Raw genomic sequence first — 17,858 nt, 5'->3', positions numbered from 1 at the left:
CCTCAGAGGACCATCATACCTTACCCCTAGTACCGTATCTGCTGTTTCTTGGCTTGCCCGTACTCCTACCCTGCACTAAATAGAACTTTTTGCTTAGGGACAAACTACTGCCACTGACCACAGTAAACTGGGTTCAGTTTGATTGTTGACAGAGCACAAAAGGCAGTTTTATAGTGATACACAGAAATGCACATGCAGTACATGTGCAGTGTAGAGTAATGCACAGCTTGAGATGAATTCCTAAGTCTGCTTCTGTTGAAGAGATTCTGCTGTAAAGCACTTCTGATTCTTTTTCATTCTCTTGGTAAGATATTTCCAAAGAAGCCATGTTTTCAGCTTAAGTTTATTTGTCCTTACCAGAGGCAAACCCGTTGTGGCACACTTGTTTTAACAAGTTGTGGAGTTATTAACCCCTGCATACATGCCTCTGACCAGATTTGTGAATTTGAATGGATAGCATGGGAGCAAGGGGCCAGCAATAATCCTGTGTTGTCTCCCACATTCCAATATTTTGGCAATAAAAATCTTTTGAAACTTGGAAAAGGAACAAATCTGTAACTTTGTGATGAGTTTTCTTCATGAAGTATTTTTTAGCTATTTTAATGAGTTCAGTTGATATAAAATACATCTGAAAGAGCTATACCTATCAGCTTCTGGTAGAAGATACATTTTGAAATTCAAGATATTACTGTAAAATTATGATTGATTTTCATAATGCTGATACTTTGATTCTTGATTGCTTTGATAACTTTGGATAGACCATTTAGGGAAAATTTAAATCTATTAGGCTGAGACCTATCAGCCAAAAAGAAGAAAAAGCAAAAAAAGCAACTGCAAATAATTGTTAGTACAAAGACGTGATAATTCTGTTTCAAATAAAGATGGTAGTAGCAGGGTATGTTTATCATGTTTGCTAGAATGGAAATCTCATTTCCAGTGGAAATGATGCTTTCATACCTTCTGGTATGCTGGAAGGAGGTTCGTAATTCAGAAATCAGACTGTGTGGAAGTGCCATGCAATTTAATTTTCCAGACTGTTTTCAATTACCAGTTATGTCAGATAAGTCAGTGTGTATTTGAACCATTATAGGCTGCTTTTTCATGTTTCTCTATACTGGACTTTGTCCTGCCCTCAGAACTCCAGTTCCCATGATAAACAACCGTGTACTTGGAGCCTGAAGATAACACCTGTCGATTACCTGCTGGGAGTAGCTGATCTAACTGGAGAGCTGATGCGGCTGTGCATCAGCAGCGTTGGAAATGGTGACATAGACACACCTTTTGAACTGAGCCAGTTCTTACGTCAGATTTATGATGGTTTTACTTTCATTGGCAACACTGGACCTTACGAAGTATCTAAGAAGCTGTATACCTTGAAACAGAGTCTGGCAAAAGTAGAGAGTGCCTGCTACACATTAAAAGTACGGGGATCTGAAATCCCAAAGCACATGCTGGCTGATGTGTTCTCCACCAAAACAGAATTGATTGATGATGATAGTCTTCCTTAAAATAAGGAGACTGTTGCAACGCAGAAGGGGAGAGGACTTAGGGGAAGCTTTCTAGTTACGGTTTGTGGGGTTTGACTCTTCTCAAAGCTTTTTAGGTAGAGACGTTTGTAGTTTTATCTAAGAGAATATTGTTTGCAGTGGTTAATTTGTAACCGAACATACTTTTTCTGATGTGCAAGAGAACAAATGTTTGACTTTGTCCTTTCAGTTTGGAATTTCCTGTATTGCTCCATTGTATCTTCCTTCAGAATTAACCAGAATTTCCACTGCAGTCTACACCAGTGGCTGTCCTTCGTGTGAGTCACGTCAAATTATTGTGTTTGTTGTTAACAGTTTTTGGCAAGCACAGCAGTGGAATAAAAATGGTGAGGTACTGTTATTTAGCATTATCCATGTATTTCTGCTGACCTGTTTTTTGAGTATTTGGGTTCTATACTCATACCTAAAATAATGTACCTATCTATGTGCAAGTTCATTCCTTGTCTTGAAACTGAGGTCGTCTCAAAGGTGCCATGTAACTGTAAGTTTTTTCTGATTAATGCTTTTGCGAATGAAACTGAAACTAGGTCAACTTTTTGCCAGTTGAGAGTGAAGCTAATCACAACAGGTAAATACTGCTGTGCACTTGTTATTTTGGGGCTCTGTTTAAATTGAGCTTTGTTCAAGTTAACACTGGTACTTCACAGTTTTGACATGAGCTAGAAAATCCACAAAAATAAAATTGTGGAATATATTGGTTTGCATTTTTTGTAATACAGTTTAATGCAGAATCTGACATCTTTCTGTCTGTAGACAAAAGCATAAGACTTTCCAAGTAGCAGGTTTTGGCCAAAACAAATGCAGTGTGGTATTGGAAGTCTGTTCTCCACTGCTCGTGCTGCCCTGAGGACCTCCAGTGGGGTTGAACTGGTGTAAATGGGAAAGGGCTAGCCAAGCTTTAAAAATCTGTTAGCAGGAACTATATCATGTGCATGTTCCTATGGAAAGGAAATTGCAAACAGAAATAAGGCAGACATTCTGACTTCCACATTTATCTTTGAGGTGAGTATGTCACCACTGGCAAAAAATCAGGGCTTTCTGCCGGTGTCTGAAGTTATGAAAGTCTGATAATGTACATTATGCTAAAGGAAAACAGATAAAACAACATGATCTTTAGACTCCAGGAAATAGGCCTCCCAACTGTATTTGAAAATACTGCATGTTCTTTATTTCCACTTCCATATACTGTGATAGTGCCAATATTTTTCCCATGAGCGTGTTCTGAATAGCTGGGACCATCTGATACATGGATAGGAATGGGTAAATACATTTCTATCACATTTTTCCATTGTTTCCACATAGAGCAATATATGGTGGGTTGAACAAGGAGTGGCTTTTTTCCTATTGTTAAATACTATTTTTTACAATAAAGTCTAAAAACTAGTCACTGCCTGTACTTGGTCCTTTTGCCTGTTGGTCCCAGCAGTAATAATGGTGCGAGTTTCCCACTGTGCAAGGCTGGACTTGTAAGTTTCACTCCATTCCTATGTCTGTACTTGGAGGGACACTTTCTAATCCTGAATCTCTTTTCTCTTTCTCCCTTAACTTTATTCTGTGAAGTCTAAAAACGAGCTAGGAGAGAAACTTCATGTGATCCTCTTGTATTAAAAAAATGCAAAGGATTCAGATGACAAAACAAGTTTATCACTGGAATAAATCTGTAATGGCATCCACATTTTTACATCTCTCCTTGACTTTTACTTGTTTCTTATGGGAAGAGAGAAAAGAAAGGAAAAGGATATTTTTTTTTATAAGTTTTTTTTTTTATTATTATTTTCTTCCTTCCTCCTCTCCTCCCCTCCAAATGTAAGCATCCAGTATTTCAGTTGATGCAGGTAAAGAGCATATGGTCCTGTGTCTTTTGGCACAGCTATATTTACTGCAAGTAACTGCTTGTTGAGTGTATGTGTGTGAAGTGAAAGCAGGTATTATTACAGGTATTATGTGATATTAAAAAAAGGTCTGTCAGTCTCTTGTCTGTCCTAGCAGCTATCAGGTGGAATTTAAAACTGTTCATGGCACAGTTTGAAAAGGGCTGAGATGAACTCCAGCACGTGGCAGCGCTTGGCTGAGTTGTGTTCTGCTTCTGTCCGTGGAATGAGCCCACAGCGGCCACAGCTGTAGTCAAAGAGCTCCTGCTTTTGTACAGTCATTCATTATCTTAAAATTACAGATACCTATAAAGAATACTTTTTTCCCCCCTAGCAATCTTTATGTTAGAGGTTTTTGCAAACAAATCATACTGTTTCTAATGATTTTGAAAAATAAATTTTCTACAAGGTGAGAGAGAACTTCTTAATGACAGAAATGATCTCTAAACTTCAGGCTGTCTGCCTGGAATCAGAAGCTGTGAATAATTTCTACTAAGGAGCAAAGTGTATATGTGGTGTATTAAAACACCAGCACAGATGGGAAATAGCTAATGGCCTGCAAATGTCCTGCTCAAGGAAATATTTTCCCCAAAAAAACAATTACCGTGTAGCTATTTGAAAAGTGACAGGCATTTATCAGCAAAACACGCTTTTAAACAAGCAATGGCAATTTTCCCATTTCTTATCCCATTACTCTGTGGAGCTATTGATACGCTTGGTCTATGGCCAGAACCGGACTACGTCATAGCAGATGTTTCACAAGGGCAACTCTGCATATTAAAGATCGTTTGCTTTTCTACAATCTCCTTTCTCAGAAATGATTTTTCTTTACGTGTTCACTTTTTTCCTGACTATTAATTTGTAGTGAGGAAAATAAAGCCAACCACAATTTGCTTTCCAGAACTGCCAGAGAAGTTATGCAAGAGAAACTTCCTGTTGACAGGACACGTATGTCTGTCTACTTAGAGCCCTGCTTACTTGTATTTTTGGTGAGTTTACTGAAAATCAAAAGCAAAATAAAAATTAAAATAGGACCTTTTAGAATATTTAGTTTATTGTGTGCCTAATGGAATTCTATGGACCAGATTCTGGCACTGCCCTCAAAGTGTTTGCACGTTAAGAGTAGGCAGAAGAGTAGCCAAGACAAACAAAAGGAAGATGGTAGCGAGGGAGAGGGAGATGAAGTTGCAGGATTTTTACCAGAAGACTGTGCGTTGTCGTAGGTTGGTTTACCACTTCCCATTCCGGAAAAGAAACTAGTCAAAACTCCAGAAAGCCTGGAGTGTGATAGTAAAGGGTTAGCTGGGAAGGGCGAAGGCGGCGGAGAGGCAAAATGGAAGGAAGTGAGGTAGAGACAAAGGGGGGAAGAGTGGCAAGGAGTGGGACAGCACAGAGGAAGAGCAGGCTGAGCTGCAGGGCAGCGGGTGCTCTTGGGGGTAGGGTGGGACTGGGGAGGACGTGGGACAGGAAGACGGCCCTGCAAGGAACTAGAAACAACACTTCAAAACCAGGTGACTCAGCTATAAAAGAGATTGGAGTTGACCGTAGAAACTGAATTTAAAACAACCAGATGGTTCCCAAGGCATCTATCTATCCTTGGGTTATAAATAAGGGGAACTTGATTTTCTGAGCAGCAGAGAACCTGCGGATCCTGGACTGAGCAGGGCTTGCAGGCTTCCAGCCAGTCTGCTGCAGATCAACAAGCTCTTAGTTCACAGCCACCCAACTTCCCATGCATGTTCCCTTTGCTCCTGAATTGGTAGCCACAAACCTCAATGTGTGAACTACCACCATTTGCGTGTTAGAGGCATGGTTAGATAGTTTTCCACATAAAGGAATACTTACTTTGACCACTGTTTCCTTGTGTGCTGTTTACTTGTCCGTTTCGCTGTCATTGCTGTGTCAACCCCCTCTGTTTTTTCCCTTTCTTATCCTTTCTTAGGCAGTACCATTCTTTTGAGCCATTGCCCATGTCCATCCTAGGGCTCCGTCCTTTCCTGGTTTAGCTGGAATCCTGGGGTAAAACGTCTCCATGCAGGAAGAGGAATCGGTTAGTTTCTGAAGTAAGTTTGTCTGTTTGCGCCTTCAACTTCGGAAACAGTGCTCTGGCTGTGAGGGGAGAGGCCTGGTACATACGTCCCCGGCCTTGGTGCCATGTGTCAGGATGGATGGATGGCTGGGCAGATCTCATGCTGCTTTTGCTGGTGAGCAAATCTTAGTCTGAGGTTTGCAATCATCATGAGCCAAGGTAAATTGCCTACAAACATAAAAGATGTTTCTTCTCCAGTTCTGAGGAAGGTTGTCTTTGAGGAGTCTGATTTCCCACCAACTCTACCTCTTTTACCTGACCTATTATCCCTTTGAAAGGCCCATTTGCAGAGCATAGCAGAAGAGGCTTGCTTCTGACTTCTGGAGCCAGTCATGGCTCCCTGAACCCTGGCGGTGAGTGATGTGGTGCCTCCTTTCCCAGCTCCTCCCACAGGCTGGGCAGGCTGGCGCTGGTGTCCCTGTGCACACACATGGGCTCATCCTCTTTTTTTTTTCCCCCCTTCTAGTGGTGGTATTTTCATGTCACGCAGATGTTCATTCCTCCCAAAGAAAGAAGCTGTTGTGCGTGCTTTGCTCCTCCACTGACACAACAGGTCAGATGGCTTCTTGAGCCCATCATAAACTTTCTTGGCTGCTGGTGCAGTGCAGGTTTTATGGGACATCATCTGTCTCCGGGAGTTTCTCCCACAGCCCTGTACTTTCCTGCAGCCTTGCCAGGCCCCTTTTAATCCAAAATGGTCTGACCACTTTCACTGAATTCTTCCTCAAGGTCCTCTCTTCTGGGGCCCCCACAAGAAGAGCTGACAAAGCTATGTGGAAATAGCCCAGGGTTTTGTTAAAATGAGGTTTTGCATGCTTGGGAACAGGAACCAGGAGGGCAAAGGATGCATGTGAATAGACCGAGGTGTTTTGATGTCACAGGAATATTGTTCAGTGCTGTCAGTCTCATTCTAGGAGTGGGGGTTGTTCCTCTCCTTGCAGTAAGGACGGCTGGCTGTTTTGCTTTGCGCACCTAAAGGGAGAGGTGGCAGATGAGATGCTAGGGCTGTAAGGGAAGATGGGTAAGACGAAGCAGTGTAAGGTCACACAGCAGATCAGTCTGGAGCCTCCCCGCACCCAGCACCTCGAGCTCCCCACACCCAGCAGCGGGCAGCCGGGTCCGGTGTGTGCTGACACCTCGTGGTACAAAACGTTGCCTTTGCCTTCCCCCAGACCTTTTTCTCCCACTTTTCGGCTCAGCCTTTACGCACGGAGGCTCCCGGTTGATGTGCTGCTGAAGAAACGTTGCTTTACAGGAGCAAAGCAGCGATAAGCAGTTGATTTCAATTATTATTGCTTAATTTGAGCTACTGCTGCGCTGTCCTACAAACTTGCAGTTACAGCAATGTTCTTAAATCACGTGAGATCAGTTGAGATTCTTACCTCTCTGTAAAGCCTTTATCATCTATTAAATGTTGGGGTAGTGTTCGCCAGGGTCCTGCATTTAAAAAGAAGGGGAATCGCGGGTATTTGTGGCAAAAGACCTGAGAGCGTGTGTAAACATTCATAGTAAAGAACATAAAAGGTTTAAACCCAACCTTACCAGGGCCTGCGTTCTACAGGAACTGATCTGGAAAAGCAGGGCACCTATAAGATTTCAATAAATTTTAGATATATGCTGTACTTTAACTTTTCTAGGCCTGCCTTCTTACTTAAAGGACGCATATTCGTCAGATATGAGAGAACATATATTTGTTCTGCCACCTAGTGTCCAGCTCTAGAAATACTCAAGCTTGTGGGTTAGAGTTACAAGTGATGCGTTGTTTTCTCTTTAAGTTCTTCTAAACACAGTTAGTGGTGTGGTTTGAGCTTCAGTTTTATACTCGGGTAGGCCTCTGTTAGCAATAAATTATACTCAGTATAAATTACATTTGTACTATAAGTGCTTTTGGGAATCCCGAGGAATTGCTTATGTTTATTTTGTATCTCATCATATGTGGTATGGTGCTTGAATACAAATAAATAAAAAGCCATAAGAAACTTCGACTGGACATGTTCTTGCAGATTTATGAATTATACAAATACTCTTATTTGAACTAGTACTTTTAAGGAATACTAGTGCTAACAAGGATTTGTAGACTGGAGTCCTAAATTCCTTAGTTTATATTACAATCAAGCTACCCATACAAGAAAATGCAAGCCTTTTTTAGCTGTTGAACTCCTGGTATAAAATCAAATGCTTCTGCATGTGTGAATGTGCCCGTGTACTTCCCTGCTGTGGCTGCCACAGAAAACCTTCAGGTAGAAAGCACAAGAGGCTTCAAACCCAGAGACTTTGTCTGTAGCATAAAAGAACTGGCTGTGCTGCACTTTGTGAACAGAATAGGGCTGGGGTTGATGTTTAAGCCCTGAGACGTTGCCCAGTTGATGCTAAAGGTGAGTTGGTCCCTCTTCTTGTCCTGGTCCATCAGCTCTTCCTTACCTGTGCTGCTCAGAGGTGCCCCAGGCTGGGAGAGGTCTGGTATGCACCACAGCAAAGGGGTGATGAAACACCCCTGCAGTGGGCTTTTGGAGGGGATAACACAACCAGAGTTGTTACTTGGGTTGCCCCAGTGCACCGGTAACAATAAGTTACAAAATCGCATCAACAGGCTTAGAAATGGTGACACTGTCACCACAGATATTGATTTATTCTCCTAAAGGCCATTCAAGGGTAATTTAAGGGTCCTTCTCCTACAGGGCCTATTCATAACTGAGAACCTTCCCCAGGATACCCCCCCTGTGGCTGAAACCCATTGTACAGCACACAGTTCCTGCTTGTCCTACACCTAACTCCAGGGTGTTGGGCTATCACACTTGTAAACCTGTGAGCAAGGCTGGTGTGTCTGAACTGCAGACATCAACTGCTGCCCAGGCACTCTGCAATACAAAATTAGCCCTGTTTTATGTTATATTGTCGCAGTTGTATCTGAGCATCTTTGGCTTTTTGTAGCTTAGCTGGGGGCCAGATACTCCATTAATGTTAACTGCTTTCTGGATTACAGCCACAAGAGGAAGGAGCTGCTAGTTTGTTTTAGAGCAGTTCCTGTGCCTGTGGAAGATCACAGTTTTCAGAGGGATTTATGTCTTTTTCCACCACAGCTTAACGAAGACTGAGATTTTGTATGAACTTCTGAATATATGGGATCCAACTTGCACTGTGGATAAAGCTAGGAGAGAATTGATGACCTCCTGGTCTTCTGGATAAACTCGGGTGAGATTCCAGCTGTTGTCTTCAGTAAAAACACCTTGAAATCCCTAGCCCTGGCGGGGAAGTTAGTGGCATCCCTCACCTGCTGAACCTCAACAGCCACATCCTGCTGCTCTCTCTCAGGTTAAAGCTCTCCCTGAAGTTATCAGGGGCTCTGAGATTGTTGCTCCCTCTGGGCAGCAGGGAAACAGAGATATAGGCATATAGGCATTTACAAAGGTGTCTCCGCATCTTGGCAGCCTCTCCATGATTCGCCTTTGGCCTTGCTTCTTTTCCAGTTTTGGTTTCCTTTACTTTTGGAGTCACATTTTGCTGTAGGGTGTTACCATGGGGGTTTGCTGATGCAGCACCTGAAAACAGAATAACTGGTGTATGAGTACATACTTGTATTTTTGTCTTATTTACTGCCTGCTTCCCTCTCCACTTGTGCACATACAAGGAGCACACCTGTAAAGACTTGGAGAAGGAGGTGAGCTGTGAGGTGAGAGTTTCCTCACAATAAGATATTCACTGCAGTAAAGACAACAGTTGACTGAAAAAATGCAGAAGAGCATTACGAGACTGCAGAGTGACAGGATGGGGAAGCAGATTGAGTGTAGGTAGATGTGAAGTGATACACATAGGGAAAAATAATCTCTGTGTGCCCCCTTCAAGATCAAAATATTGTGATTTTTCTTTCCGTGAGTATCAAATCAATGCTTGTCAGCAAGAAAAAAAATCCAGTCAAATGTTAGGAATTATTAGGAAAGGACTAGAAATAAAGACAAGGGTATGCTGTACAAATGTCACTGTATGAATCCCAGGGTCACCTGCTTTTGAGTGTGACTCTGATCCCTCATCTCAAAAAGGATAAAGCAGAACTGCACAAAGGTTCAGAGAAGGGCAGAAAGGGTGACCAAAGTTAGGGATCAGATTCTCTATGAAAGGAAACTATGGAAGTCCAGTGGGCTGTAATCCTTCAGCCTGGAAAAACTACATTAGAGAGGGTATAATAGAGGTCTATGGAATTATGTCTGCCATAAGGAAGGTGGATATGGAGGAACCTTTCACTGTCTCTGCCAAGAGAAGAATTAGACACCGTCAACTGCAGCTGTTCATAGCCAGGCTCAAAGCAAGCACCAGGAGCTTGTGCAGTGGGTGAGACCTGGGGAAAACAGCCTGTGCTCTGGGCCAGCTGCTGCTGTTGGTGTTTCCTTCCTTCCTTTCAAGGAGGGAGATGCAGCAGGTCTTCTGAAAGGCCCATTTGTGCAGAGGCAGCCATAGATATGGGGAGGAAGGATGCTGTGGCCATACTTACTCTGTCACGTGTTTCAGCTCAGGAGAATAGAGTTTAAATAAGGTTTCTCAGGTCATTGAAGCCAAATGCTTTCTACCAGAGCTAGCTATGTCTTATACCTTTCACCTTAAGCTCCCCCAGCAAACCAGTTGGGCTTCTCACACAGGGCTCAGGACCAGGAGGAGGACAGGGTGAAGGTGGCCACAGCTCCTACACACAGCCCTGAGAAGTGGTGGGGATCCAGACTATGCATGTAGCAATGTGCAGGAGAGACAACTTGGGCACCTCAGCACAAAGCTACAACTGGACGTGCTTCAAGCACGGCCTTACAGCTCAAACTGGACCCTTACAGCATCCCCAGGCTTGACCTGAGCTCTTGCCTCGCCACAAAACTCGCACCGCTCGAGCTAACGCAGGGTTTGATGTCAATGTCCTTAAGTTGTCTCTGTTTGCAACAGGCTTGTATTGATTTAGGTTAATTTGGTTACCCCCAAAAAGGGTTGTGCTGATTGCTCTAAATAGATTAAATAGTGATTTTAGTTAAACTGGTGGCAGGCTTGTGTGTAGACAGGGCCTGGAGCTTTGTAAGCTAATGACTTGGCAGGAGTGCAATGAGGGTTTTCAGACAGTTGAGACTAAGCTGTTTTAAATATAAGACCATAAGTTTTACTATTCTAGTAAATGGTCCCCAAATGTGATAATTTTCCACCAACTTGGGCTCCTTCTGCATCCTGGCAGATCTCTTTGCTCCCTCTCACTTTTCTGGTAATAATTTGAGAAGTGCTTTTACTCCAAATAGATTTTGGATTAAATCCAAATGTAAAACATGTAAAAATTCCAATTTTTGGCAAGATTTTCTAATTTTTGTCCACCTTCCCAGCCTGCTGAAATTCCCACATCTTTGCCAGTGGGGGAAAAAAAAGTTTGTCTTAATTTTCATAAAGATTCAGATAGAAGAAAAATTCAAATGTGCCTGGCTCCTGTTGACAGCACGGACTTTTCCCCACAAGTGACATATGGGAGGAGGACAGGTCCAGAAACAGCCACTCCTTAACTTCTTCTCTCAGAAAAGAGCAAAGGTGAGATTAGCCGTTGGTCATTAAGTCTTTTGTGCCTCTGTCGTCTCATTGAAGATACTGTATCTGCATAAGGTGTTTCCTGCCTTACTCTGAACCAGCTGACTGCCAAGTGAATCTGCCTGCACAGGTCATTTCTGTACCAAATCCCATTTTGATCCATCTGCTTTGGCTTTTGATGTTTTTTGTTTGTCGGGTTTGGACTGACATTTGAAAAGAACATGACCAAAAAGTCCAAACCAAACAGTCACTAAGCCTTGGTTGTCTTTCAAGGAAGCCTGCTGAGATACTGAATAGCCCTTAGTTCAGAAAGCAACAGTCCAGCAGGTAGGCTGTGATCTCTTTTCTGTCTTGGGCAGGTTCATGTAACCAGAAGCAGAAGGTTGGTGATAAGAATGGAAGAGACCTCATGTATCAGAGGACAGAGAGAACAGGAGGAAGGAAAAGGTCAGGGCTATCATCAGGACAGCAACTAGAGACCAAGAACCTGAATTACCTAGAGGAATGAGTACATAGTATCCCAGTGTACACTAAGATGAATCTTGGAAAGAGGTTTCTATACCACTAGTGCTTGTCGGATCCTGGACTGTTTTATGCATTCCTGGTTCCTGGAAATTGGACTCCAATAACCTGGAGCACATGTAGAGGTGAAGCTATGGGAAAGTGACAAGACACAAATCAGGGGTTAGAGCATTTATGGAAGAGCTGGGTTACCCGCAATGAGTAACAGAGTCTTTGTCCAAAGCATAGACCAAAGAGATCAAACAAATCAGCACCATAAAAGCAAGTGGGTTGCTTGTGACCCAACTGCATCAGCTTGCTGGGTGGGGTGGTCAGTAAGGGATAGGGAAGGGTGAAAGCACAGGCACGAGGCAGTTCCACAGCCATGAACTTGCAGTCTGTGGCAATAAGCACTGTGGAAGCCATCCCCATCTTCACTGACCCCCTTGCCAGAGCAACCTGCCCATGGATGAATGCCCTTTCGCCCCTCCGCCTAACTTGCAATGTGTCCCCAACTGTTCGTGCAACCCCTAGGCCTGCGACTGCGCTCATCCCTCTCACATACACCCTGGTCATGGGCAATGATGTACTGGCATCAAAGGAGCACCGACGAGTTGTTCCTATGTGAGGGAAAGGGAGTGCACTCCATTGTGAACTGAAGATAAGGATACAGAGTGTGGCAAAGAAGGGCCCTGGATGCATATGCTTCCCGGACTCCCATTCATTCTCATTCATCACCCAGAATGTAACATCCAGCCCCTACAAACTAAACCTTCACCAGAAGCCTGGAGCTCTTCCCCATCTTGTATCTGGCTCTACAGCGTCATTGAGTAAGGCTCAGGGGCTGATCACTGAGACGTATTATCCAAGTCCAGAGGCTTGGGGGTAGAGATAATATGATCTGCTTGCCTTGAACACCTGAAATGTAGGTGAACAGATCTTAACTAAACTGACCAAAACATCTGCAGAGAGCCGATGGGACAGCCAGGCTGGGAATAAGGCCATTTTCCCCCTCCTTCCATTTGCCATCAGGTGGTGTCTGAGAGCTCCTTCTGGACAGCCTCAAAGCTACTTCAGGCTCACAGCAGAAAACCTGCCTGTGGGGGATGCCCTGCCCTGGAACACAGCCCTCCCTGGGCTATGAGTGGTAAAACAAACTCTCAGATCAGAATGGCTGGCTTTGCTACAAAAGACTACAAAGCTTACAATGAGTAAAAGAATATCCTACAAAATCCTCCTTCAGACTTCCCTGAGCCTCTTCCATGGAACAATTAGTGGATGCTCTTGTTTTGAACTCTGTGACTCACTCCTGTGATTCTGTTGTGGCCTGGGATCACTCAGTCGCTTAATGCGGCGCGGGGAAACAGGCGATTGTGAGAGTTTCCTCTCTGCCTCCCTCAGCCTCCCGCTGCAGCTCTGCAGCACGTTATTCTTCAGCACCATGCAACCGCAGTCTGGATGCTCGCATCCCACATGTGCTGGCTCAGCCTTAAGGCAACGCTTCCTCACAGTGAGCAGGAAGGTTTCCCAAAGAGAAAAAGCATCTCACTGTGTTTTACAGTACTTTGTAATCCAGCTGCAAGAGCAGGCCTTTTATCAATGGTCTTAATAGTTAAGTTGCGGCTTGGCTCTCCTACAGCTTTATTTCTAATATGGTATATTCACTGTGTGTACATGTGTCTGTGTATTTGTTAAAGCTCCATTAAAGATAATAGACTCTATTAAAGCAATTACACTGGCTAATGGCTCCCACATTATTTCTCTAAACCATATTTAACTTTTCCAGTCAGCAGTGTATTTACTGTTATGAACTAGTGATTTTTAATCACTGGATTTGCACAACATATGCAGTTGTGTAACTTCCCAAGTACACGATAGGTACGACAGGCATTTCACAATTAAACCAAAAGTGTTTCCAGAGACTCCCAGCACCCACAGGATAGGTTTGGATGCCTCTCTGTGCTTACCTTGCCTTGGTCATGCTGTGGTAACTTTGGCAACAGAGCAAGGAAAAGCCCTGAATGATTTTCCAAGTATGCTGCAGCATCCTTCACACAGGGCTCCCTCCAGTCCCGGGGGGGGGGGTGGGTCAGCCAGTGGCTCCTGCAGCCGCAGGCAGCAGCTGCTACTTTGTCAGGGTCTGGGGTTGAGAGCCCCTCTACGTGATGCTCAGTATGCTCACTTGTCTGCTTTTGACCTCCCTCTGCCTGATCTCTTCTCTCAAGCACTGTCCTCCCTTAGTCTCTTTGCTACTTCCTTTCAGTGGTTGCTTTCCCTCTTACCACTCAGCTGAATTTCTTTCAATTTTTTCCCCTTTTCCTCTTTTAGCTTCCCTCTTTCTCTTGCTTTTCCCTCTTCCAAACCACATAGAATCATAGAATCACAGAATAGTTAGGGTTGGAAAGGACCTTAAGATCACATGCACCACTTTCTCCCTTTCTGGTCATTTTCCCGAGGGCTGAATCACAGCAGCTGTGTTTGCATGGCGATTTGTGTGGCTCAGAGTCATCTCCCACAGCTTGGGGCACTCAGCTGAGGAAGGTGACCTTCCTTGGCTCTCCCTGAAGTCAACGGGGAGAGACTGGAGCCTCCAGAAGGTCACTCAGTTTTTAATGCTGTCAAAAGACCTTGTGAAGACTGATCTCCTGCCATGGTCTGCTAATAACTCAAATATCCTAATTTATGAGCTTTGAACTGGAGACAAAAGTTAGTACAAATCCTGCTTTTGTGCAGTCTTTTGGCATATGTCAGATGGATGGGGAGCACAAATCAGAGCATCTTCCCTCTAACCAATGTTGCGCTCCCAGGTGCCAGACTTTCCCCCACCCTAAATTCTCACCTCTGTGCTACAAAGTGGTCTGACTTCAATAAGCCAAGTGAGCGTTTTTGCTCCTATTCCTTTTTCACTCTAAAAATAAGTATCATGTAAGGAATAAGGAAATAAAAGTGAAAAGGGAAGCAAAACTTTCTTTCTCACCCAACCATTTCCAAGCAGGCATCTGCACAGTTTCCACAGCTTTTGTTTGCTGGGAAAATGTCTAGCTTGAACGTTTTGAATGGAGCCATGTTTAGCTTTTTCCATAGAAATCACACAGGAACCATGAACTGCAAATACAGCCTTATCTCCATCCAGACATTTGTTCCCAAAGAGATTTTACCAGTTCTCTATGATCACACTGAGAAAATACAGGCGACATTACAACAACAGAATCTCTCTGTAGGCACGCTCTATTGCATACTAACGTTGCTGACCAGTTGTTACGTGGTAAAGGTCTATTTTCTACGTAGAAATCTAGTCCTATGATCTGCCTGTGAGATTTTGTCATAGTTTTCCTAGGATTTCACCTCCAGGATCATTATTGCTGGACCAGGAACACAAAAGCCTGTGAAGTCACATGCTCCCCCCCATTCCCTGTGCATCTCTTCCCTCCCTTCCCTTTTACAGCACAGGAAGGACGACCACTCTCTCCATGAAGGCTCCTTATCCCCAAGGCAGGCTAGTGGGACCCTGTTTCTCACACTTAGCCCCTCTGTACAGGTCACTGGTGAAGGGAAAACTGTGTCCACATCCACACGTTCTTTGGCCCAGAGAGCTCTTGGGGGTATTTTTGGTTCATTTGATTACTAACCGCAGGACATGCTGTAACAGGAAAGTGTAATTCCTTGGCCTTGTGTCTGACCAAGGTGGCTGTTGTGGTGGTGGCTGCTCCGCTCTCTGTGGCTCTCTGCTCCCCGGCTGCCATCCAGTGTGCAGCTGACCTGGTGGCTTTGATAATCAGACTTTTATTAGCCTGTTAAGTAAATGCTGGCATTGAGCCACTGGCAAGCTGTAAAACTGGCTGAACAATTGGAATAATAATTCACCCACCTTGAATGAGATCCATTTAAACACGGTGCTTATTTCCTGAATGGAAATGAATCTCTTCTAAGGATTTGGTTTAGATTAGTTCACTGCATGGTTTACTTCAGCCTATAATTTTGCCACTGATACATAAAGTAGGTTCATAAATAGAGCAATGGGGTCTTGGCTGGGCTAGGAGATAGTGCTGTGCACTAATGTAAATTATAAATGTAGAGTTAGAAAACCTAACAAGCCCAGCTGGCAAACTTCCATGTATTATCTCACAATAATTGCTTCCAGCCAGTAGATATTTTTGTACAGCAGAAAACAGGTTATTTATATTATATATTTAGCCTAAAACCGTAGTAACATCCTCTGGCAAAGGTATTATCTGATGGTGTCTGAAATGGAACCAGCTTTCCTCTTTCCAGGCATCAACAAATGAAAATCTTTGTGTCACCTCGTGGCATTTCCGGAATTGGAGAATAAAATGAGGAGGATTTTTAATACGTATAATTTATTTCTTAAAAAGTAAATCTATTTTTGACAACCAGGTTTCCCAGAATTGTTATGTGTGGTTTGTATCACTGACCAGAGAAATATTTCCTTTATGATTCTAATCAGGCAGAGACAACAGTACCACCAGCAGGACTGGCTCTTGGTTTAGCACAGTCAGAAAAGAACCTGTGAACAAGCGAGGCACGTGAAGGTCACAGCAGAGGTTATGTTTCTTCCTGTTAGCTCAGAAATGCCTGGATGCCTGCTACGTTGCCCATCTGTGCATTCTCAGGCAAGCACTACAGTAGTGAAGATGCGAGGCCAACAACCGGGAAGACTAACAGGGTATGTTTCAGAAATCTTAGGCAGAGACAAAACTTAGTGAGGGGCCAGGCTCACTACTCAATGTAGCTGTTCCATCTTCCAGTGACAATAAAGAATGAGTGTTGTGGTTTAACCCCATCCAGTGGCTAAGCCCCACACAGACACTTGCTCACTACCTGCCGTGGGATGGAGAGAGAATCAGAAAAGTAAAAGTCAGAAAACTCATGGATTGAGATAAAGACAGTTTAATAGGCTGTGACAGTTTAATAAGCTGTGCATATGAGCAAAGCAAAACTAGGGATTCAATCACTTCCCATCAGCAGGCAGGTGTCCAGCCATCCCCAGGACAGCAGGGCTCCATCACATGTAGTGGTTACTTGGGCAGATAAATGCCATCACTCCAAACGTCCCTCCCTTCCTTCTTCTTCCCTCAGCTTTATGTGCTGAGCATGACACCATATGGTCTGGGATATCCCTTGGGACAGCTGGGGTCAGCTATGCCAGCTCTGTCCCCTCCCTGCTTCTTGTGCAGCCCCAGCCCACTCACTGGTGGGATGGGGTGAGAAGAAAAGGCCTTGACTCTGTGTAAGCACTGCTCAGCAGTGACTAAAGCATCCCTGAATTATCAACACTGTTTCCGGCACAAATCCAAAACAGAGCCCCATACCAGCTACTATGAGGAAAATTAACTCTATCCCAGCCAAAACCAGCACAATGAGAAAGCAGGAGGATGGTACTTGGGATTTATGATCTCAGGTGCCTTCCAGTCTTTCAACAACTTGAGAAGATGTCATGAATATTAAGAAATTAGTTGGCTTGGGTTGCCTGCTCCCTTTCCAGTCACAGGTCATGGCCAAGGAAGTCTCTGCCAGTGTTTGGGTTAGGTGACTATTAAGTCCTGGCACAACCCCAGAAGTTCAGGCTGTGCTAATGACAGTCTCCTCAATAAAGGAGGCTGGCCTCAGGGAACTCAAGGCAGATCAGCTTAACCTCTGCCCTTGACACAGTCACTAAAAATAACTTAATTACTGGTGAAGAACCCAATCAGTTGTGAACTGAAGATGCTGATGTGGAAAGTGCAGAAGGCATTAATGAGGAAAGCCTTGTCTGGCCTGAGGCTCAGTATTCAGTGCTGATGAGAGCAGAAGCTTGGTGGACGTGGACCATCATAATGTAAGGTTTCTGTCAGTTATTTGACCAAGTATCACACAACAGCCTGATTTAATAAAAAATAAAGTAGAACTGTGTAAGACTGAAATATTCAGTAGTCTGAGATCTGGTGGATTGAAAAGGTGCAGTTGTCCAAGGAGAACTGCTAAGGAATGGGAGTTACTGTAGTAATGTCTGCATGGAGCAGTACAAGACTTGTTGCCTTTTTTGTCAAGATCTGAGAATAAACATAACATTTCTGCTAAGACATCAGATAGTACAAATGCTGGCCAGGCGGCAAATAATGATGAAGGGTCCCCTAGAGTGGCCAGGATTGCTCAGTAGACAGCTCATCCAGGCAAGTGATGTCTTAGTACAGTCCTAAGATATCTAGCTAAATTAGACATCTAAAAAGCAGGAACAGAGGCTGGACTTACAGGAGGTGGTTTTCAGAGGGTAAGCAGTAACTCTGAAATACTTTGGAGAGCTCAGAAGAG

The 17,858-nt window shown here is 43.9% G+C and overlaps 1 protein-coding gene across 12 annotated transcripts in view; it reads left to right on the top strand.

Moving 5' to 3' along the window:
- The window catches only part of TSNAX (translin associated factor X), a 38,194-nt gene extending 24,950 nt beyond the window's left edge, over positions 1-13,244 (top strand). For 2 of the 12 annotated variants that reach the window (XM_080616825.1, XM_080616826.1), the window contains one exon: positions 1,137-1,856. In XM_080616825.1, the coding sequence (XP_080472951.1) occupies positions 1,137-1,508 (372 nt within the window). In that variant the 3' untranslated portion in view covers positions 1,509-1,856. Of the gene's footprint in view, positions 1-1,136; positions 7,626-8,587 lie in introns of those variants that run through there. The other 10 variants (XR_013956721.1, XR_013956723.1, XR_013956725.1 and 7 more) reach the window with 10 other exon arrangements.
- The last annotated feature ends 4,614 nt before the right edge of the window (positions 13,245-17,858 follow it).

This window comes from Psittacula echo (genome assembly GCF_963264785.1).
Source record: "Psittacula echo genome assembly, chromosome: 4".
Classification (NCBI taxonomy): domain Eukaryota; kingdom Metazoa; phylum Chordata; class Aves; order Psittaciformes; family Psittacidae; genus Psittacula; species Psittacula echo.
The sequence above is the reverse complement of the archived record's forward strand: the minus strand, read 5'-3'. Positions and strand labels throughout refer to the sequence as shown.